The sequence below is a fragment of the Sciurus vulgaris genome (assembly GCF_902686455.1).
Source record: "Sciurus vulgaris genome assembly, chromosome: 1".
NCBI lineage: Eukaryota > Metazoa > Chordata > Mammalia > Rodentia > Sciuridae > Sciurus > Sciurus vulgaris.
The window spans coordinates 58883481-58905659 of record NC_136461.1 but is presented as its reverse complement, the minus strand read 5'-3'; the positions used below and the strand labels follow the sequence as shown (position 1 = coordinate 58905659).

Sequence of the window (22179 nt, the reverse complement as noted above, 5' to 3'; positions counted from 1 at the left end):
CTATGTTGCTAACGTGTTTCAATAACGATTTCATGAAAGAAGCAACATTTAGTCTGGGTCTTAAAAGTTAAAGATAATACTCCGGGGGGGGGGGGGGAATTTATTGTGGAAAGGCTTAGAATTCAGAATGTTAAAAAGCACGACGTCAGACGCGAACAGCTCCGCTAGAGTAGGCCGAGCCTGCGGGGAGGCCCTGTGCTCGCGGCCCGGCTGGGGCCCCGCTCCCGGAAGCCGAGCGGCCCAGCCGGGCGGCGACTCCCGCGGCGCGGACGCTGGCGCCGGGGCGAGGGGAGGCGGCGAGTGAGCAGGCCCGGAGGCCTCGGCCGCGTCACCGCAACCCACATGGCTCCCGGAGTGGGCGCGGCCTCCAGGGTGCTGCCTCACGACCGCAAGTGTGAGGAGTGCGCACCCGAGGAGGCTGCGCGGGCCGCGGAAGTGTGCCGAGAATGCGGCTCCCGCTACTGCGGCCGCCACGCCGAGGCGCACAGGCGCAAGTTCCCCGGTCACCACCTGGCCCAGTGCCTCCCTGGCGCCCGGGCCCGGACCTCGCGAGCCGGCGGGGAGGGGCCCCGGAAGGAGGAGGTCGGGGCCTCGGTGGAGCCGCAGCGGGAGGCAGAAAGCCAGACGGAGGACAGTGAGTCGGAGGAGGAGAGCGAGACGGAGCGAGAGAGTGAGGACGAGAGCGAGGAGGAGAGTGAAGAGGACACTGAGGAAGAGCCAGAGAGCGAGACGGAGGAAGACGACCACGAAGGAGAGTCCGTGGCGGAAGGAGAAACCGCGGCAGAAGGCGAATTTGACCGAGAAGCAGAAATGAAAGCAGAGAGCGTGTCCGAGAGGAAGACGTGCGCGGACCACTGGCTTGATTTGAGCACCCACTGCCAGAAAGATGGGCCGCTCATCTGTGTCCTTGGGGCTCACCAGGACTACCAGCTCTACACTCCAGACGAAGCCTTGGCAGAACTAATAAGCAAAGACTCCAGCAGAACGAAGGAAGCCCTTATAGAGTTGGTGGAAAAGTTAAAGGTCAAGAGTTCAGATCCTAAAGTAACTCGGGACCAGATGAAGGTGTTTTTACAAGAAGAATTTAAGAAAGTTCAGAAAGTGGTTGCTGATGAGGAGCAGAAGGCTGTTCATCTAGTGGATATCGTGAATGTAATGGACACAGCTCATCTACCTGAGATACTGGCAGACATTCAGTCCCGTGTGGACAGGCAGACGACTCAGACGGCCCAGGCCAAGGAAGAACTTAATACCGCGAATGAGTCAGCTGAGCCAAAGGCAGAGAGTGCCTTGGAAGGACCCAGTGGTGCCAGTGAGGAGAACACATGACGGCTTGCCATCAGAGTGGAAAACCACCCCTTCCCTTGTGTATATACAATGGCTTCTGATTTCTGTGAAGACTGCCCAACAATAAATGTACTTCCACTGGATATATCCCCAGATCCACAGCAGGCACATATCTCTCCAAGGAATGATCAGTTTTATGCTTACTATGTATTTCTCATTCTGTTGTTGCAATAGGTCAAGGAAAGGGCTCTTTTGATCAACCAGGAGCAATTAAGAAGGCTCCTTCCCCTCAATGGCTGCTTTGAACTTACTCAGGAAAGCCAGCTCTGTAATACTGTGTAAGTCAACAGTATCACCTGATTAGTGATCTAGAATGATCACGAAAGGAAATTAGAATTTTTTGCCTGTCTGCAAACAAAAAACCTACTTCGTTCACACTGAAGCATTAAAGAAATGAGGACAGAGTAGGACTCTATTGACCCATGTCCACAGTCACTAATAGTCCAGTTCTACCTTGGTGAAAATGTGGTGCCATGAATTAGGATGGATGACCTGAAAATGAAGTTGGAGAAAGAATTAAAAGCTAGAAAGAGACAGATATTTTTAGCATATGAGGTTATCCAGGACTTCAGATTCAGAATTCAGTGCTGTGGAAATGAAAAAAAATGAAGATGTGGAAAGGAAATGATCTGAGTATGGGGGTTGGGTGCAGAAATGAGGATCAAAGGAATCTGATTAAAAGTTGAAATTTTTTTTTTAAGAAACATGACATCTTCAGGAAATAACTAACAATTCATTATACTTACCTGGATAATAATTTGTCAGCAGAGATCATCAACTGCAAGTTATCTTAAGAAACCAGAAAAATATCCTGTTAAATCAAGCAAAGACAAATTTATTGCTTACTGCATCCAGGGAGGCCACTTAGTATCTCAACAGAATCTTAGTTGTATCTTGCAGGAGAAAGGGGATTTGAAAAGCATTGTCTTTAAGACTGTAGGATCTAGTTTAAGGCATGCCACTACTTTCAGTGACTTGATCTGCTGAACCAAGTTTATAGTATAATAATATAAGATGAATGGACATGGTAAAGGCAGGATTTGGAAAAGTCTTTGAAGAATAAACCATCAACAGCTACAAGATCTATTATTCTGAATGGAGGCTATTTACTTAATGAGAACAAATCAGTTTTTAAGATAAATTCAGGAGGTTCTGAAATAACCGATAGTTACTTGCAACTTCATCTTCCTGGGAAGGATTTCTGTGATACTAAAGTTAGGTTAACACCGAGGTTGAAAATAAAATCACCTTAATGTAGACAGTGGGCTGGATGTAGATGGCTTCATGTGTCCACAACAGATGATTTTTGAAATAGAATGTGAGGCTGAATATTGGCAGTCGTTTTATACCATTTTAAAGAATTTGACATGGGGTGGGGGGAAGGAATGAAAGGATCAAGTTTGGGCCTGTGCTAAAGTGCTTTGCAAAAGAAGAAATTCATCTAATTCTACCAGCAATCCTAAAGAAAGTAATTATTTTACCCATATTTCAGATAATATGAGCCTTAGGGAGATTTTATTTTAAAAATAATCTTTGCCCAATGTCTCTTAAGGAGTGGTGGAGCCAGATTTCAAATTCAGTAACTAAATCCTTTTCTTCCTTCTTCATTTATCTGCTCATGAACACTTCGGTTTTTTAAAACCTACAATATGTCAGGCACTGTTTTAGGCAATGGTAATATCCTAATTAACATGGTATAAATGTTCTGTAGCTTCTTGGTGTTTATAATTTAGAGGGGAAAAAGAGACGATATGGACAAAAGAAGATAACTTCAGGCATCTAAAATTAGAAACTTTCCTGGTATCATTAAATATAGATACCTAGATTAGATGACATTTTAAATCAGCACATCAGTATAGAGTTGGCAAAATCAGGAAGGCTGAGAATCCTAACAGTTTTATGCATCAAATCAGTGTATGACAGGGGGGTGAGATCCAGGCCCAGAGGGGAGGGGAGAATAGAGTGCTTCCTCCACTGTGTAGGCATTTTGCAATATTTCTCAATTTCTGGCCTACATCAATCTGTGTGGGTTCTGCAAATTTCAAATTTCCCAACCTTCTGAGCCCATTGTCCAAAACCACCTATTATTTTTTTTCTGTGAATGAACAAGAAGTAGTCATGTGATCAATATCTGTTCAGTCATTATCTAAGACAGCCTCCCAAAGAAATATGGCTTACTATCTATGGGTCATTTCCTTAGTGAAAAATGTCTCCACTTTGGAAGTTTTGGTGAGTCTTTTTCCCTGAGTAACCCAGTTGTTCATCTATGGCTGAGTGATGGGGGTTTAGTGATTCAGGGCTTCTAACCCACCTTTCTTAGGGCAGAAGTTGGTCACCTGATTCTCTCTGGGAGTATAAATAATGATACCTGGCATTTACAAAGGCACTTCTCATGCAGTTATATTGTTTTAATATAGCACAGTTAAGAAAATGATGTAAAAAGAGAGTAAACACCATCCTCTAACATCTCTGTGCCCAGCAATAAAGTATCACATATTCTAATTCCAACCCCTCTGTTCTTCCCACTGTTCCAATGCTAACATTCCTTTACAGTCCCCCATAGAGGAAAAAAAAAAAAATGCCATACTTAACTAAGCTCTTATTTTTAGTATCTTCATTCTTCTACTACCACTGTTTTATAAATGTAATATTATTAATGCTCCCCCATCATTAATTACAGACACCGTCCTTAGTCCTATTGATCTCCATATGACTGGTTGACTGCTGACTACATATCTTAAACTAGACCTTGGCCATAATCAGGAGATAAGATTTTGCATTAAGAAGAAAATACCTACACATACCTCTCTGAGCAGAGAGTTCAGTGAAACAAACTTGGAAATATACTTCCCACTCAGATTAAAAAAAAAGATCATTAGAGAAGAAATCTATTCCTCCTCAATAAACTTTACTTTGACATCTTTACTTTGATGTCTTAAAGTATTAAGTTTTTTTTCTTTGGGGGAATACCAGGGATTGAACTCAGGGTCACTCAACCACTGAGCCACATCCCCAGTCCTATTTTATTTTATTAGTTTAATAGTTTTCTATTTTATTTAGAGACAGGGTCTTACTGAATTGTTTAGCACCTCGCTGTTGCTGAGGCTGGCATTGAACTCCCAATCCTCCTGCCTCAACTTCCCAAGCCTGAGATTACAGGCATGCACCTCTGTACCCAGTTAAAGTATTAAGTATTTAGCCAATTATTGAACTTGAGGTAAACTTTCCACTGAAATAGAGATAGCAAAATAAGCCTTAAGACCCAATTTTAATAAGGATGAAAAATAAAAATATAATCAGCAATTTTTGTTAAGATCTTAAAAGTCTTATAAACGTCATTTTCATTCATCTTTTTGGTCCCAATATGTTACTGAGGAGAGTAAATGTTTGACTTCCTCTATAGTTACTTTAGCTTAATTTATTTTGCACACTGAAAGTAAACCTGGTAATGCCTCAGTATTAAAGTTTTACACTGATATTCAAGTATATTCAGTTCATAGATCATAATTTATATGCCTCCTTAAAGTATTCACAAAAAAATAAAACAATAACATTGATGCCTAAATGAGAAGCAGTATACTCAGGAAAGAAAAAAACAGCTAAATAGGAAAAGAAGAGCCCTTTAGTGTACACACACATGTGCGCGCACGCGCACGCGTACACACACACACACACACACACACACCCCTACCTGGCCTTCCTCTAATTTACTAGCACCATGTTTGCTTTCCTCCACTAGACAAGAGCTTCCCTTCCACCTTGCAACCAGCATCCAACCAAGAAGTTGCAGTCAATATGGAGAAACTACCCACACTTGAAAGCAGGTGCCCTTTGCTCTTGTTTCTGATCTTTTCTCAAGTCCCATAGAATCACCAGAAGATTAAATTCACAAGTTCTCTTCTATCTTTCTTTTCTGATAATTCTTTCAAAATTTTTATTATGGTAAAATACACATAACAGAATTTACCATCTTCTTTTTTAAAATCTTTCTCATTATTATTAGTGTTCTCCCTTTACAGTATAATATTCCTTAGTGAATATTTTTTAATCTTGCTCCACACGCAGGGAACTTTTTCAGCTTATTAGTTCAAATATTTCTTCTAGAAAATGCTAAACAGAAGTTTTCGGAACTGGTTTGCAGGAAAAGTGTGGAAAATTTTGGATATACTGGATGGAGAAGCCTTTAATATTATACACAGAGTTGAATGGGTGATTCTGGTGGGAGCTGAGACCAGAATGCTTATAAGAATATAGACAGTAAAGACAGTGCTCACAGTGTTTCAGAGAAGAATAGGGACTATACTGGAAATTCGTATCACATTGTGGCAAAGAACATGTCTACTTTTTGTCCAGGTCCTGAGATTTTGTGTGAGACTGAATTTAAAGATGGTGGATTAATTAATCTGGTGGAGAAAATTTGAAGGCAACACAACATTCAGATGGTGGCATGGGTGTTGCCAGCAGCTTTTAGCCAGATTATGAGAATTGGAAGCAAAGGGCAGACAGGAAAGATTGGAAAAGCTCAAGAGCTTTGAAGAGCCCCCAAAAGCTCTAACTTTGACCATAGAAGGAGCACACATAATGTTGTACCTGAGTAGGTTGTGGTTATTGAAGAGATTACCACTACTAAAAAGAATGTAAGTACTTTGCACAGACATAATTGAAAGATACCATGAGGGTATCTCATGAATCATCAAGACCCCACTTATTGAGGACTTAAAGGTGTAGAAGTAAAACTCATTTAAGGGACCTCAGGGGCACCCTGCCCACATGCCTAGAAAATTGTTTCCCCAGGATTTGTTTCACTATGCTTAGCTGCCCAGGTGCTCAGAGGTCACTAAGTCATGGTCCAAAAGGGCTCAGCTACTGCTGGAGCTGGCTCAGACCTTGGTGTCATCCATATGATGCTGGTTCTGCTGGAATGCGGGATGCTGGAATTATGGGTCATGGAGGCTTCTAATGAGATTTCAAAGGAAGGCCTGAGAGGTCAGGAAAAGTATAGCACGGTAAGAATCCTTGTAGGCTCTCTCTGAGAGGGTAATGTATGAAGCTGTGAAGGTGAAGCCAAAACCAGAATGAGACCCCAGGACCAAAGATATGCCAGTAATGTGAACTCTGCCAAACAAAGCTGCTGGCTGCAGAAAACTAGACTGAGAGTCCCTGTGTGCTACAACAGACAAGGCCAAAGATGCAGGACTGCCCAAGTCCTTTGGAGAGCACATACCACTGCCATGTGCCCCAGATGCTGGATGTGGGGCTATAGCATTTGTTTGCCAAGCTGTGTTTTGGTCTCGTTATGGTTCCATCCCTTCTTTCTCTGCCTTATTCTTCCCTTTTGGAACAGAACTGTTTACTCTGTGCCATTGTATTTATGTAATTTGATTTTGATTTTACAGTGCTCACAGCCAAAAAGTTTACCTTGAGTCTTAGATAAGACTTCAGACTTGGACTTTTGTCAAGACCAGAACCATTAAGACTGTGGGATTCTTGGAGATGAATTAAATGCATTTTGCATTATGAAATAGGCATTAACTTTGGGGTACCAGGAGCAGAATGTTATGGTTTGAATATAAAATGTTCTACCAAATCTGTGTTAATGCATGAGTATTCAGAGGCAAAATGATTAGGTAGAAACTGTAGGCATGTATGTAGAGGAGGCAGGTCACTGGGAGCATGCCCTGAAAGGGTTCATCTGCCCTGCAGCCCCTTCCCCCACATTCTTTCTGCTTCCTGGCAGCCAAGAGCTGAGAAACTTTCTTCCACCACACATTTTTGCCATGATGTTCAGCCTCGATTCAGGCCCAGAGCAAAGGATCTGCCTGACCATGAACTAAACCTCTGAAACTGTGAGCCAAAATAAACTTTTCCTCTTCTTAGTTGTCTTTCTTGGGCATTTTGGTTACAGCACTGAAAAACACAGGATTGAATATGTGACTTTCAATGCCTCAAGCAAGGGGTTTTCATTTTATTGGAGTTCTATAAAAATTTGAATAATAACTAAACAGTTTCATAGGTGTACACCATTGCCAAAAACACTTTTTATATGAATAGATAATTTTGCATTTTCCCAAGTATATTATTAAAATTTATTTTCTTAACATGTGTATAGATGTATGTATCCATCTGTCTGTTGGTCTGTGAACAATATAAAGGAGGAATGTAAATCAAATAGTGGATACTTGGCTATTTTGTATCATTAAACAAAGCAGACTAATGTGGGTAGATTTCAAAACTGCAGTATATTATAGTGAAAGGGGATAAGCTATGAAGTCATAAATGCCTCCATTAAATTCTGGATCTATGTTCATTATTTTCTTCTTTTCTTTAGTCAAAATTTTCTACCCTGTAAAATAGAAGATTATTCTGATTCTGTAGGACTGAGGTATGATTAAAATAATTTACATTAGGCATTTATATGATGCCTCATATTCTTAGTACATAATAATCTGTTCTTCTAGAAAGAGGGAAATATAAAGTTTTTATTTCTTTTTTAATGAAGCTGCTTGAAGAACAGAAAGCCCTACCATAAAATGACTGTAAAGTGTACAAAATTTAATGAGAGTGGAAAATATTTGGCACATAAATATATAGTAGTCCTTTCTTAAATACAAATAGTAGTCCTTTCTTAAAAAGGTCTGCTGCTATGTGTCACAAGCCAGAGAGGTTAAGCACTTTCCTCCCCATGGTAAAAATGTATTTGTGGTCTAACATAGGTCTGTCATTTGCTGATAACACCTATTGTAGTGCCTTGCTCATAGAAGATGCTCTACAATGGTTTCTGGAAGGAACTGTGAATTCTTTGCTGCTAGACTGGGGTCTGTGTTCTTTCACTTTGTTCTAGTGTTCCCTCATCAGTTTCCTGTGGCTGAGCTCCCCATCCTATGAGATGCTGCACCCTAAGCAGCCGAGAATGGTTCACATGTCCAGAGACCCTGATCCCCTGAGCAGCCACACAGGGTACGGGAAGCTGCAGCAGCCTCTTTATGGCTTTCTCAGTGTTGGTGTTCTGACATGAAAAAGATGGGGAAGCGTGTCCTTCTTGTAATCTTTCCTAACTACACACATGTGTTTAGTATATAAACCAGAATTTACATGTATCTGTCACAAATGCTCAACCCTATTCCAAAACATAATAAAGGGAACTTGTGGGAAATATGTGTGCTGTGTGCACAAAACAAAAAGGGAGGGAGGTCATCTACACAACCTTTTTAAAGGCAAGTTGCTGGCTCTCTCTTGTAGAGAATCCCTTTGAAATGGGGCCTGAATTGTATTCATCTTTATGTTGCCTCCACATCCTTCCTGCTAGAAAAGTGGAGTGAATCTTTTTGTGAGTTTGGGTGACAAACTCAACAACTATTTTTATTATGAACTTGACCCTTATCTCAAATTAAATGAGTTTTCTTACATTATTTTTCAAGTATGCCATGCTGCAATTCAGTATTTCCCACGCTTGAGGAAAGGCAACCCATTATAACTCTGTTAGCAATTTCAAATAGGCAGTATCTGGATTATCATTTGTGAACATGCATGTATTTACGGAACACCCAGAGGGAAATCCACTTTCCATTAGCTGCTGACTTGGTCTTTCTACTCTAAGCCCCCAAAATTCCATGGCAGCTGTCCTTTGGGATTTGCCCGTTAACTATCAAACCAAAGCAACACTTGAGATTTCTACATTTGTGATTTTAAAACAAAAATCCAAAAGTTGGATTTGAAATGATTAAATCTTTAGTATGAAAAGTAGACACCATTTGGCTCAGCCAATTTACTTACATCACATTTACAAGGATGGATTATACAGCAGAGTTCTGAAAGCGACTCAAATCCTTCCTCATTAGAAACTAGTGAGCACCTAGGCAGGAGTACCATGCGGTGAAAATAAAGGCTCTATCACCAGACAGGGCTGTGTTTGATTATCTTGCCAATAACCTTGCAGCATGAACATAGGAATTTTAATTAACACATCTGTAGAGTGAGAAATAATAAAGTTTCACTTCATAGAATGATTTGAGAATTAAATGAGACAATATGCAGAGTGCTTCATGAACTTGATTTCATTTAATCCTCACAGGAATGTTAAGATGTAGATGCTATTGTTTCGTTTTTGTTTTACAGACAGGAAAACTGGCATTTTAAAGAGTCACTTTTCCAAATGTTATGCTGTCCTAAGTGTCAAAGGTATTTGCTTTTGACAACTATCTCAACGGTTATATCTTTGTATTTTCTTAACAGCAAAGATAAGAAGGTAGCAAGTTACTCTTTCCTGTTTCTACAAATACTCAGCATTGTGTGAAATACAAACCAGAGTTTCTTGTAAAGCTGGTCCAAAGAATGGCAATGGGCTCAGTAAAACGGAAGAATGCAAGAGGGTTTTACAATTCCCTAAGAGAGGGAAACAGGCAACTCAACTTTTAAAAGGTTGTGTAGATGACTTTTTATGTGCCCACACAGCACACATATTTTCCACAGTTCCCTTTAATGTTTTTTTGGAATATGGTAGAACATTTGTGACAGATAACATGTAAATACTGGTTTATAGACTAAGTGAAAAATTATAAATAATCTTAAGAAAGGAGAAAAATGATAACCCATCAAAATCTCTCACTGAAGCATCCTAGATGAAGGCTTGAAGCAGCATAGGCTCACTTTACTTTTACAGCTGGGCCCAGTGCTGGGGCTGAACACCCTAGAACTGGGACTTTCTACACCCTTCCCACTACAATGGAGATGAAGAGTAGCTACGAATGGTTCCCAGAGCTTACTTTTGATGTTGTTGTTCTTTTTAGTCATACATGACAGTAGAATATATTTTGACATATCATACATACATTGAGTATAATTTCCTATTCTTGTGGTGGTACATGATGTGGAGTTACACTGGTCGTGTATTCATATATGAACATAGGAAAGTTATGTCCAATTTGTTCTCCTATCTTCCCCATTCCCATCCCTACTCCCTTCTACCCATTTCCTCTGTCCAATTCAGTGAACCTCCACCCTCACCACCATCTATTGTGAGTCAGCATTTGTGCACCAGAGAGAACATTTGGTCTTTGGTTTTGGAGGGATTGACATTTCACTTAGCAAGATAGCCTCCAGTTCCATCCATTTGCCTACTAGCAAATGTCTTATTTTTGTTCTTTTGGCTGAGTAATATTCCATCATGTATATGCACTACGTTTCCAGATCTTACTTTTAAAGAAGGAATTCTTTTTGGAATTCTATTTCTTTTATTTACATGTCAAACAAAAACTAAAGCCTTGGTGCTGGGGAAAAAAAAAAAAAAAGACATATTGTAAACTTTTGCAGTTTGTAAAATAAACTAGGTACTTCACATATAATAATCTATGCATCTGTTTACATTATGTGGGTTTGCATAGCCATGAATCATCATTTCTGGACTGGTGATCTAAAATTGTATATACATTTTTATATTTAGCCTCTGTGGCTATTTCTCACTTTCCCTTCAGATACATGATGAGAATTGTTTTCAATTCAAATCATCTGATATTTTCTGAAGGTACTCCCCTTTCTAATCCCCCTATTATTATAGTTGTAAATGTGACTGCTGCATAAATTAGTGATGAATTAGACTGGCTCATCTTTCAGCCTCAAAAGAAGAGCTATAACTCAGGAATGAATCACAGCTTTTACCCATGAGTCAGCCTCTTCCTCAGCACAGTAAACCATCATTTTGATTTTACTCTTCCACTAGGATAGAGATACGAAAATTATATCTGTTCATGCAAAAGTTGGTAACTCTTTTTGCCTGCATACATTGATATTTGGAGCTATCATATGCTTCTTTTTATTCAAGGTTACTTCCTCTACTTGAATGGAACAGAAGTTATTGATGGATCAAAGAGGCCAGTTGCAATAAGCTCCACCTCATTTTCCCATCTTATATTCTGAAGATAGGATGGTCCATGACTAAGGAAGTGATATGTCAATGCTATACATTTCTTTAACTATAACCCTGTATCTGACAACCTCTCAGGTAACCAAAATACCTGAGAAGAACAACTTAGAGGAAAAAAATTTATTCTGGCTTACAGATTCAGAAGTTCAGTCCACGGTTGGCTGACTCCTCTACTCTGGGATAGAAGAAGATGGTAGAGGAAAGCTCAGCTCAAACAAAAACTAGAGAGAGAGGGAGGGGGAGCACAGGATATAAACCCAAAGACACAACCCCAGTGACCCACTTCCTCAGCCATGACCCACCTGCCTAGAGAGCCCACCCAGTTAGTCCATTCAAATTGTTAATTCATCAAATGGATTAATCTACTGATTAGGGTACAGTTCTCATAATCTAATCATCTTATCTCTTATATTAACACACAAGCTTTTGAGGAACACCTTGTATCCAAACCACAATATACCCCTCAGCTAAGAGCTGAAAATGAACCATCTCTCTTTTTGCTTCATTTTTCAAAGTAATAGAAATAAGACATCATGGTATTTCTAAGATTAGGTCTAAAATTATGACATCACACTTTCTGATTCATGCATATATTCCTTCCCAGGAAAAATATAATCATCAAGATATTTTTATTTATTTTTAGCTCAAATATTTTTCAGGGTTAAAACAGCAATAACAGAAGTTCCAAGATATCATAGGTAGAATCTACCCATGAGAAATATTTTCATAAATATGCTATTTGAGGCAACACCAAAAGTCCTCTAAGAGACCTTTGAATATCTACACGGAACATCAAATGCCACTTAAAAATTAAAACTTCAGCACTTTCTCATTCCCAGGACTTCAACTTTCCATGCCTTATCCACGGACACTGTCTACCGTTGATGCCCTACCTAGATTCTAACTCTACTGTTTTCATCTTCATCCCGCTTTTCAGATTGACTCTTACGGTCATCTTTCTCAGTTCAAGCTTGCTTCCCTCTTGAACAGGATTTTGATTTTGATTCTACTTCTGACAGTGCTTATCAATAGGATCCCAGCAGTTTCTTCGTTTTGTTTTGTTTTTGGTTTTTTAGATCTGTGAGTAGTTATCCTCTCCAATTTGGCTTTGGCTCTGATAATGACACGACTTCTCAAAAGAAAGAAGGGAAGACAGAAAAGGGAGAAAGGAAAGAAAGAAGGGAAATATATATATCAAATATAAATGTATTAATAAGCGTACCTGAACTTAAAAAAAGATCAGGGATTGGTTTTAAAATGAAGCAATATCAGAGTAGCCTTCATAGGATTTCATTAATGGAACTCCCACTCTACCATCACCACTAGTACTTATTTCTTTTTCCTGTTTTTTTTTTTTTTTTAATGCCAATTGTTTATTTGGAGGGCAAGATTATATAGAGGAGACTTCTTATTTTCCTTTCATTTCTGTTGTTGTTATAAACTGCAGGCATTTTTTACAAAATAACTCAAAAAATGGGTAAATAAGTCAAGTTTTGTTTTTCAGTTTTGTTTTTATTTATTTCTAATCCACATTTTGTCAGGTACTGTTTCCTGACATGTGTTGAAATGTGAGATCAGTTGGGAAATTTTCTCAACTCCTCTTACTTCCCACAGGACCTGGGGAACTTACCACAGTAACTTTGATTGTCATTCTGAGCTGAAATGTTCTGTCCATGCTTCTTTATCCCTCAAGCAAAAAGTACTCCTTCTCAAAATTCACCACAGGTCACTGTTAAAGACCATGCTCCCAAATATCAGGTTCTATCACTTTTTGTTAATAGATAAAGTTTCAGAAAAATGTAGACCTGGATTCAAATTCCAGGCCTGATGTGATATGAGGAATATTTCTTCATCTTGTAAAAACAATAACAATAATACTGTTACAAGATTAAAATAAGAGAGGCATGTGCAAATGCACACATTAAAGTGCTCAGGATTTAGTGTGTGCTAAATAGATACAACATACTCCTTCTCTCAGTAAGTAAAGGACAGACCAAGTTCACTGTCATTATGCTACTGATGTATTCTGCATCCAGATTTTATTAAACCAGAGCATCATCCTTGTACAGGATCAGAATGAGCACTCCATCTTTGAGGTAGCTGTGTACTCTCAAATGTGATAGGATGCAGAATTGAAGTACATCCAAACACCCTAAAGGGACACTAAAATGGAAATGGCTAGCATCTCTCATCAGCAGATGCCTCACTTCCCTTACGCACATATTAAATTAGAGAAACATTTTTATCTGCTCTATGTCCAGGATGGAAAGTTTAGTAATCCCAACAGAATTTCTCCTGGATGTGTTTCCTGTACTTCCAGCTCATACTTCATGGGTTTAACTGATCTGAGATCAAAAGCTTAATACAAAAATATGATTTTTTTCAGAGCTAAGTAAGCCAAAGAAAGGTTTTTGCTAAAAACATGATTAATCTTACCATAATGCTGCCTCTCTGGAATCAGACGAAGGGTGAACTAAATAGTACAAAGGGAAGAAAACATAAGTAAACCTTCATATTTCTCTAATTCTGTCTTTCCTTTTGAGAAACTGCCAACAAATGAGTCAAAGTCTTAACAATACAGCCCGCATTTCCATTTGTAGTGACTTAACTTTTTATATCTTCTAATCTCTTATTCAATAGGATTTGTCAGGGAAAAATTTATTTGGGTAAGACCCTTATTTTATTATCTCAAGTCATGAAATACAAGTAGAATGATGACAGCAAACGTTCCTGGAACTAGGTATTCATGTGTATTTGGGTTAAATAAACAATTTACTTCAAAGAGAGAGTCATTTACTTTCCTTCATCTTCTTTAAAGTTTCATACCTCAGTTTCATAGTCCATGCTGCAGGCATCTGATATTCCTACTTGGTAAGCTTCTGAAGCCTTGATTTCTTTCTTTTGTTTATCACCATGACTCTTGCACAAAATATTACATAGCATGGAATATTACAATTCTGTGTGATTTGCCTGTACTCTATCCTGTCATCTATCCTGTACAATATTTCCAGATTCTCAGTCCTAAAACACAGCTTAGCAAGCTTTACTCCATAATGATACTTCTTTCAAAAAAGCATTCCAAATATGATATTTTTCTTCAATACTACAGTACACAAACTTCAGCCTAACTGTTCTTTTCATTGTTACCTAGCAGTTCATGAACATGTATCATTGTGCATGCCACTGCCGATCCTCAGACCTGGAACACCTTTTCTTCTCATTCTCTTATATTCTAATGAGGGTTTCTGAGAATTGTGAGGAACTGTTCAGTAGGGTATCTTTCCTCGGATAGGTTGATTTGGGATTGATACTGCAAAGAAATGAAGAGTGATATCAATGAAATGGCAGAGTAGGCAACCCTGTGCTCTCATTCCCCTACTCAAAACATCAAGAGGCCAGCTGAATTGTCAGAACCAACTTTGCCAGAACTCCAGAAGACAGTTCCGGATTTGCTGCAGAACAAATGCCCACTGAGGAAAAAGACATCTCAAAACAGTAGAACTCTAGAGTGTTTTACTTGTCTTTACCCCATCCCCTTCCTAGGCTGGTGGCAGATCTAGAGTTGTGACAGCCCGTTTCCTGGGTCTGGAGGGAGCAAAGGAGACCTTGTTTGCATATTATTGAATAGGTCTGTCTGTTACAACTTATCTGGAAGCTACCTGAGTGACAGATCCAAGGAGCTCATCTATTTTGCCTCAGAACTCAGACCAGAAAAGCAACAGGCATTGTCTGAAAATTGTGAAAGTCAAACTAACAATGCAAAGATGTATGGGGCAAAAGGTAACAGTGGAGACATACAACAGACAACCCAAGAGCCGGGAGAAAAATCAGGAGAAATTCTGTTAAGTCAAAATTACAGGACAGCCTATGTAAATAGAGGATTTAGAAAGCCATACACTTGTCTAGGCTAATTACATGATGTATAAATGTATAGAAATATCATATTATACTCTACAAATGTGTAATATTATTATGGGCCAATCAAAAAGAAAAATACACTTAGCAAACTTGCTGCTGGAAAATTTGCATGCCAGAAGAAAATAGAGTGACATTTTTAAAGTGTTCAAAGAGAAATCTGTCAACTTTATACATAATGGAAATATCATTCAAAAGTGAGGAAGAAATGAAGGCTTTCTACAATGGCAACCAAAACCTCTTCATTAAGAACAGATGAAGTATAAGAAAGTGAAAGGAAATTCTTCAAGATACAGGAATATCATAGCACAAAGAAGCCTGGAAGTACCAAAAAAAATAAATAAATATAAACATAAAATGCATTTAATTATTTTATTTTTAATCTCACTAAAATATCATTGACTGTAGTGTTAGTCAGGTTTTCATTGCCATGACTGACTAAAGTACCCAACGAAAACAACAAGGCCCCAGGCAAAGCATTGTGGTAGAAAAGCATGGTGGAGGAAAACTGCTCTGCTCTTGGTAGCCAGGAAAAGAGAGAGAGAAGGAAGAGCCAGGGGGATTAGACAATCCCCAAAGGCTTGCCCACAGTGACCTACTTCCTCCAGCCACACCCCACCTGCCTAGAGTCACCAGCCAGTACAGTAGTTCTTTCAAATTATTAATCCATTAGATGGATTAATCCATCAAATGAATTAATCCACTGGCTAAATTATAGCTCTCATAATCTTATCATTTTACTTGCCACATTAACACAGGAGTTTCATATCCAGACCATAACCGTTGTGAAAGTAAAAATAATGCACTGTGGATTTAGAACATAAGTAAAATTAAAATATATGACAACAATTGTACAAATGATGGATCAGAGATATTGTGATCATTATAAGCTTTTACACAACATGTAAAATGGAATAATACCATTTGAAGGTAGTAATATTAAACCCATGACAAACCCAAGAACAGCTATTAAAATAAATTAAAATGGGAAGTAGAAGTAATATAACAGTAATAGAGATGAAATGTAATCATAAAAATGCTCAATGAAAATACAGTCCAAAACAAAAGGGAAAAATAGAACAACAAAGAAATTGAAAATTAACAATAGAGTAGGTATTGATAAAACCATGAAAATACTTACAGATTGAGTACCTGATCTAAGCACAAAAATACCACACTGTCTACAAAAATACTCATTTTCAAATATGAACTCATCAGTAGGCTACAAGTAAAATATGTTAAAAGAAGTAGCAGGCACACACTAATCAAAAGAAAGCTAGGGTTATTAGATTATCATCTGATAGTGCACAATTCAAAAGAATACTACTAGAGATGAATGAAGAGAAGCACCACATAGTGACAAAGGTCCAAGTGACCTAGAAGACATAATAATCCTAAATGTTTATGCTCCTAGATGGAAAGTGTTAAAATTAATGATGCAAAACATACAGAATAAAAGGATAAATACACAAGTGTGCATTTATTATTGGCTACATCAGCACTCTTCTCTAAATACTGATAACACAGGAAGATGAAAAAATCTGCAAGGATATGAAACATCTGAACAACTCTAAAAATCAGCCTGACCTAATTGCCATTTATAGAACTTAGTCACTCAAATGTAAAAGAAAACATGTTATATTTAAGTCCACACTGGATATTTGCCATCACAGATCATATTAGAAAATAAAACAAACCTCAACAAATTTTAAAAGAATTTGAATCGTACAAAGATGCTCTCTGATCATAATCAAATTAAAATAAAAGTTAGTAACAGAAAAATATCTGGAAATGCACAAATAGTTAGAAATTAAACTGCATTCTTCAAAATAATTCACATACCAGAGAATAATTCACAAATGAGACCAGAAAATATTTTAAAATGAATAATAATAAAAACTCAGTAATGACAGTTCATGGGATGTGACTAAAATTATATTTGGGGATAGTTTATAGCATTAGAATCTTATATTAAAAATTAGGAAGGTCTCAACTAAATGATGTATAGTAACCCCTAAAATGCCAGTAAAAGTGTAAAAACTAAATCCAAATTAAACAGAAGGAAATAGTAAAGAGCTCAATGCTACAGCACTTGCCTAGGATGTGTAATGCCCTGGGTTCAATCCCCAGTACCCCAAAATAAATAAATAAATAGTATATAAAAACAACAGAGAAAGTCAGTGTGATGAAACTTTGGTTCTTAGAAAATGTGAATAAAATTAGTATGCATCTAATCTGCTTCACCGAGAAAAGTACAAAGCACAAATCCTACTTGCATTTGGTGGCTTGTATGTTTATTTAACCTGGCTTAAGTAGTTTTCTGGTCTTTGCAACCAAATATCCTTAATCAGCAAAGGTCTAGTCATATAAAACAACCAACCTTGAAAGATGGAATCCCACAGGAACACTAAATCTTGTGTTTATTTGAAATATATGAATAAACTTTTTAATGAATTTGTGTTACATTTTGAATTAATCTTGCTTAAAGTGATGTTTCCAGAGATTTGATTCTATTAATGTCACTGAGGACTCCCTTTCATTTGCACTGAGGATTTTTACTGTTCTCATCCACAGTTCCTGGTTGTAGCTGAAAAAGAAAAAGCCATTAAGTTTATTTCATAAACTCTGAAGATTAAATTATTTTTTATATAAAATGTTTATTCTCGAATTTAGAAAATTACAATTTTTAATTATTTAAGAGTTTTGAGGGAGAATACTCAATGAAGTGAAGAGAAAATGAGTCTGGTGTTCAGAAACACATCAGGGGAAGCTAAAGTAATTCTGCTAATCAGGCATCAAGATATGGCAGTTATTGTACCATGTCTTAGTAAGATAAATGAGCGAGTTTTTGAGTTTTCTTCAATCTGGTTCAATCTGAAGGTTCCAATGCAATGAAGAAGGCCAGAATTTTTCATGTACATAAAGCCAATGTGATTTGTGCAGAGAACACAGATTATTTTAGATGGAGCAAAAAAAAACCAAAATCCTTGGGACAAAAAGTTGCAAAAAGATATGACCGGAAGGTAGATTATTATCATAAATGCTGACCTAAAAAAAATCTCAATAATATTCTGAAATAAGTATAATTCACTTTCTTTGTTCCAGACACTATAATTATCTCAAGAATTCTGTAAGGTAAACATTATAGCTTTACTATGAGTTAAGTCAGTTGTAGGTAGCATAATTTGCCCAAGATACAGATGGAAAAATGATCCAAGGATTTCTGATACTATTGTGCCCATTTTTATCCACTCTAATGTATTTCCATATCTCTGTAAATGTTCCCACTTATGCAAAATAAGAAAACTGATGACTTATATCTACAGGTAGTGGCATCTTGATTAATTTTTTGGTTTAACAAAACATTTAGACAAGTCTAGCAAGATGGAAATTAATGTCAGCACAGAAATTCCTCTTTTACGAACACATGGAAATACTGAATAAATAGAACAGAAGAAACAATTTGTAGTCATGCACAAAGAAAAAAATGAAGTGCCACAAGCCAGAAACAGGAAATATAAAAACCTGAAATATTAGAACAAATAAAAAATTATAATAATCTGACATCTAAAAAGTGATACCAAACTATGTGTAGACATGAGACTTTAATATCAAAATAGAAGCACAAGTCTTGGTATTAGGTTAACTCAAGGTAAGAGTTAGGATCAGAGTCATTTCTATAAAACTAGAAACCTGGAAGAATTTTACCTCTGTGAAGAAAATCTCTATCCGCAGATCATAAAGCATTCCAGAATCTGCTCCACCCAGAAATTTGGATAAAAGCTTAAAAGTGTATCCCATGAGAAATCAGAACTCCAGAGCTATACTACATGCAGGGTTATAGTATAATTTTATAGAAGTCTAAAACTAAAAAATCGTATAAATATTTATTTTGGATGATAACCCCTCCAAAATACTCAAAATCTCTGAGTATTTCTATAATCTAGAGGAGAGGGGGAAAAATAGAGAAATGGTCACTGATGATAAGCTTACAATAAAAAAATTACAAACACATGAAAAAAATCACTGCACCATGAAGAAGAGTAGGTAGATTTCCTAAAAGGAAAATAAATAGCAGCTGATCATCTTAGATACAGAGAAATCTAAAAGATTTTTAAACTAAGCATGCTTGCAGCAGCAGATTAGGCACAGTTGGAGAGATAGCAATGAACTGGAAATTAAATCTAGGTAATTACTGGAAGTGCATCACAGAGAGAAAGTACAATAGAAAACAGGAAAATTAAGAAACCTAAATAACAGATCAAAAAGTTCCAACTTTTATCCAGTAGAGTTTCAGGAGAGAGGGGAAAAAAGGAAAACCTATATTCAAGAGAAAGTACTGGAAATGTCCCCAAATTAGTGGTAGATATAAATTTTCAAGTTGTAAAAGCAAACTGGATCAGGTAGGATAAAAACAAAACCCAGACTAGGGCACACTGTCCTGAAAATGAAGAAAAATGACAACAAAAACAGATATTACCTACACATGAACAACAATTAAATTCATGGGTAACATCATAATAGATACAGAAGAGAAAAAAAGACAATATTAAAAATTGCATTAAATGAAGTATCTAGATGTAGCTTAACACATGTGCATTTTTATTCTTATTAGAAAATCCAGGGGTAAATGATGGTAAATAGTGATTAATTGCTCAACAAAACTGTCTCAGATTCTTAACGTTTTTCTACTCTTCACATTTTCATCTCATGCTTTAAGAGTGCTTATTGCAGTATTTACCACAGTAAGATGTTTGAGCTACCCAATACAATTTCTAATACTTAGATCACACCATATGTAAGAATAATGTGAGTCCTTCCCAAGGGAGAAAAATAACAAAATCTCACCACGCTACTGAATCCTGAAAAATGTGTACAGTTTTCAGATCATGGACTCCTTTCTACTACATTTTGTTGTGGCACTGAATGATTTAGTGACTTCAAATTAAAAAACAAATTGTTGTGTACACTTACCTGCAAAACATGCAATATAAAAGAAGAAAAGAATTTTAACAATAATATCTCCAATTTTAAAAGAAAGAATTAAATACAACAAAAGTTCACTGCAAGGACTGGGGAGATAGCTCAATTGGTAGAGTGCTTACCTTGCAAGCACAAGGCCCTAGGTTCAATCCCAGCACTGGATTAAAAAAAAAAAAAAAAGTCCACTGTACATTTTAAATTCCAATGTATAATAGTTCTAAGAGTTCCTTATTCAAATTAAGAAGAAATTTTTCTTCTTATTCAGTCTGAAATCATAGGGTCATGCTTTCCACAGTATCTGTCTTCCCTACTTCTTGGGCTTTGCACTGTCTGGGTACTATTTTAAGAACAGACCACTGAGCTTTCAGAATGAACACCTCAGATTTATATCCTTGAGCTATGAAATTTCTGAGTCCTGCAGCTCTTCCAGCAATCTGAAATCCTTTAACCTATTCTCTGCTTCCTTTCTTACTGTTGACATATTATGAGAGATTATTCTAGTTGGTTTGATCTTAATTCCCCAAATCCAGGGGTTCATGGAAATATCTTGTTTGAATTTGTAGATTTTAGTAGCATATTTTATTATTCTAATTGTTTTACCTATTTTGTAGGGAAATATGGAAAGTCAAACTAAGCAGCATCCCTATGATGTTCTTTGATCTCTCCCCTAAATTTCCTTGTGATGATTTTAAAGGTTTGTCTTCCTGCATATAGTTATTACACCTTTTATTTTCATAGGGACATTTGATAATGATTCCATTTTATTTTTTTTCCCTGCATGACATCTACCCTACCTATCTGCATCTTTTCCTCCACTGAATTATATTAATACTAATCTCTCTCAAATTTTCACTCTGTTCTATTTGGAGATCTCTGTTGTATGTTTCTATTCTTGCACCAAAACTACTCTACTTTAGTTACTATAGTAATTATATTTCTTGATCAGGATATTACAAGTCTTCTACCTCCTCACTGCTCTTTGTCTTTTTGTTCTGATTTCCCTATCTTTTGTCTTTTTCTCATTGTGTGCATCTTATTGCCACTTGTTATTTATTTATTTTTCTCCATGGTGCTGAGGATCAAACCCGGGGCTTTGCACATGCTAAGCAAGTGCTCTATCATAGAGCTATATCTGTAACCCCTAAAATGCTAATTTGGGTAAAAATATTATTGTGATTTTAGAACACATGACTCTTTAATATGTAAGGTTTCCTTACCTAAGCATATAGAGTACCACTGTATATTTATGGTTACTTTTATAATATTGCAGAAAAGTTTGATAATTTTCTCCATTAATGTGTTATAGATATTTTCTTAGATTTAATTCAGTGTTGAATAGTGCGGATATAAATGGAATCCTTATCTTGCTGTTGTTATTAAGGAGTAGGCTTCATGGTAACATGATGCTTCTTTTATATTTTGGAATTTCTTTTCTCAGACAATGAACAGTACTCTCTTTCTTATTTACTGAAAATTTCATCATGAGTAGGAATCAACTGATTAAAGGGCTTTTCAGCATTATAGCATTTTGCATCATATTTTATTTTACTTTAATATGTCAATGTAATGAGCAGGATGAATTTTTTTTTTGCCCAATATTAAATAAGACTTGCATTCCTGGGTAGATCCTCCTTGCTTGTGATATGTATTTTGACTTATCTGTCCTATAACCTAAATTCAGAGATAAGGCTTTTGGCACTTGGCCCCTGTCTTTCACAAATGTTCCCAAATGGGTGGAACAAAGCACTTGTCTTCTTGGAGGAATAAAGATCAATAGAAGGGAAGGCAAGGAAAAATAGAATAGTAGTAACCAGGCCTCTTTGGGGAAACAGGAAGTAAAAGGTGGAACCCTACATCCCAATATTTTTTAAGCCCAATATTACTTAGGCTGCTGCTGTCAGAAAAATCACTGCTGGCCACCAAAACATGAACTCAAACCATACCTAGGGCTTGGATTGATGTATATCTTGAAGCTGGACCCTAGTACGCCCAGATGACTAGTTCTGCAGGCTCAA

The 22179-nt window shown here is 37.2% G+C and overlaps 2 protein-coding genes across 2 annotated transcripts in view; both read left to right on the top strand.

Moving 5' to 3' along the window:
• Positions 1 to 342: 342 nt before the first annotated feature.
• LOC306663261 (tripartite motif-containing protein 44-like) lies at positions 343 to 1375 on the top strand (the record flags this gene model as incomplete). The annotated part of the gene is made up of 1 exon (XM_079143696.1): positions 343 to 1375. One exon carries the CDS (start codon positions 343 to 345, stop codon positions 1327 to 1329), a length of 987 nt encoding a protein of 328 aa, XP_078999822.1. The 3' UTR covers positions 1330 to 1375.
• Positions 1376 to 6191: 4816 nt separating this feature from the next.
• LOC306653965 (tripartite motif-containing protein 44-like) overlaps positions 6192 to 22179 on the top strand; it is a gene marked incomplete at its 5' end in the record, with an annotated part of 35725 nt that continues 19737 nt past the window's right edge. Inside the window, 1 exon segment of the mRNA XM_079127143.1 lies at positions 6192 to 6353. Coding sequence (XP_078983269.1) covers positions 6192 to 6353 — 162 coding nt within the window.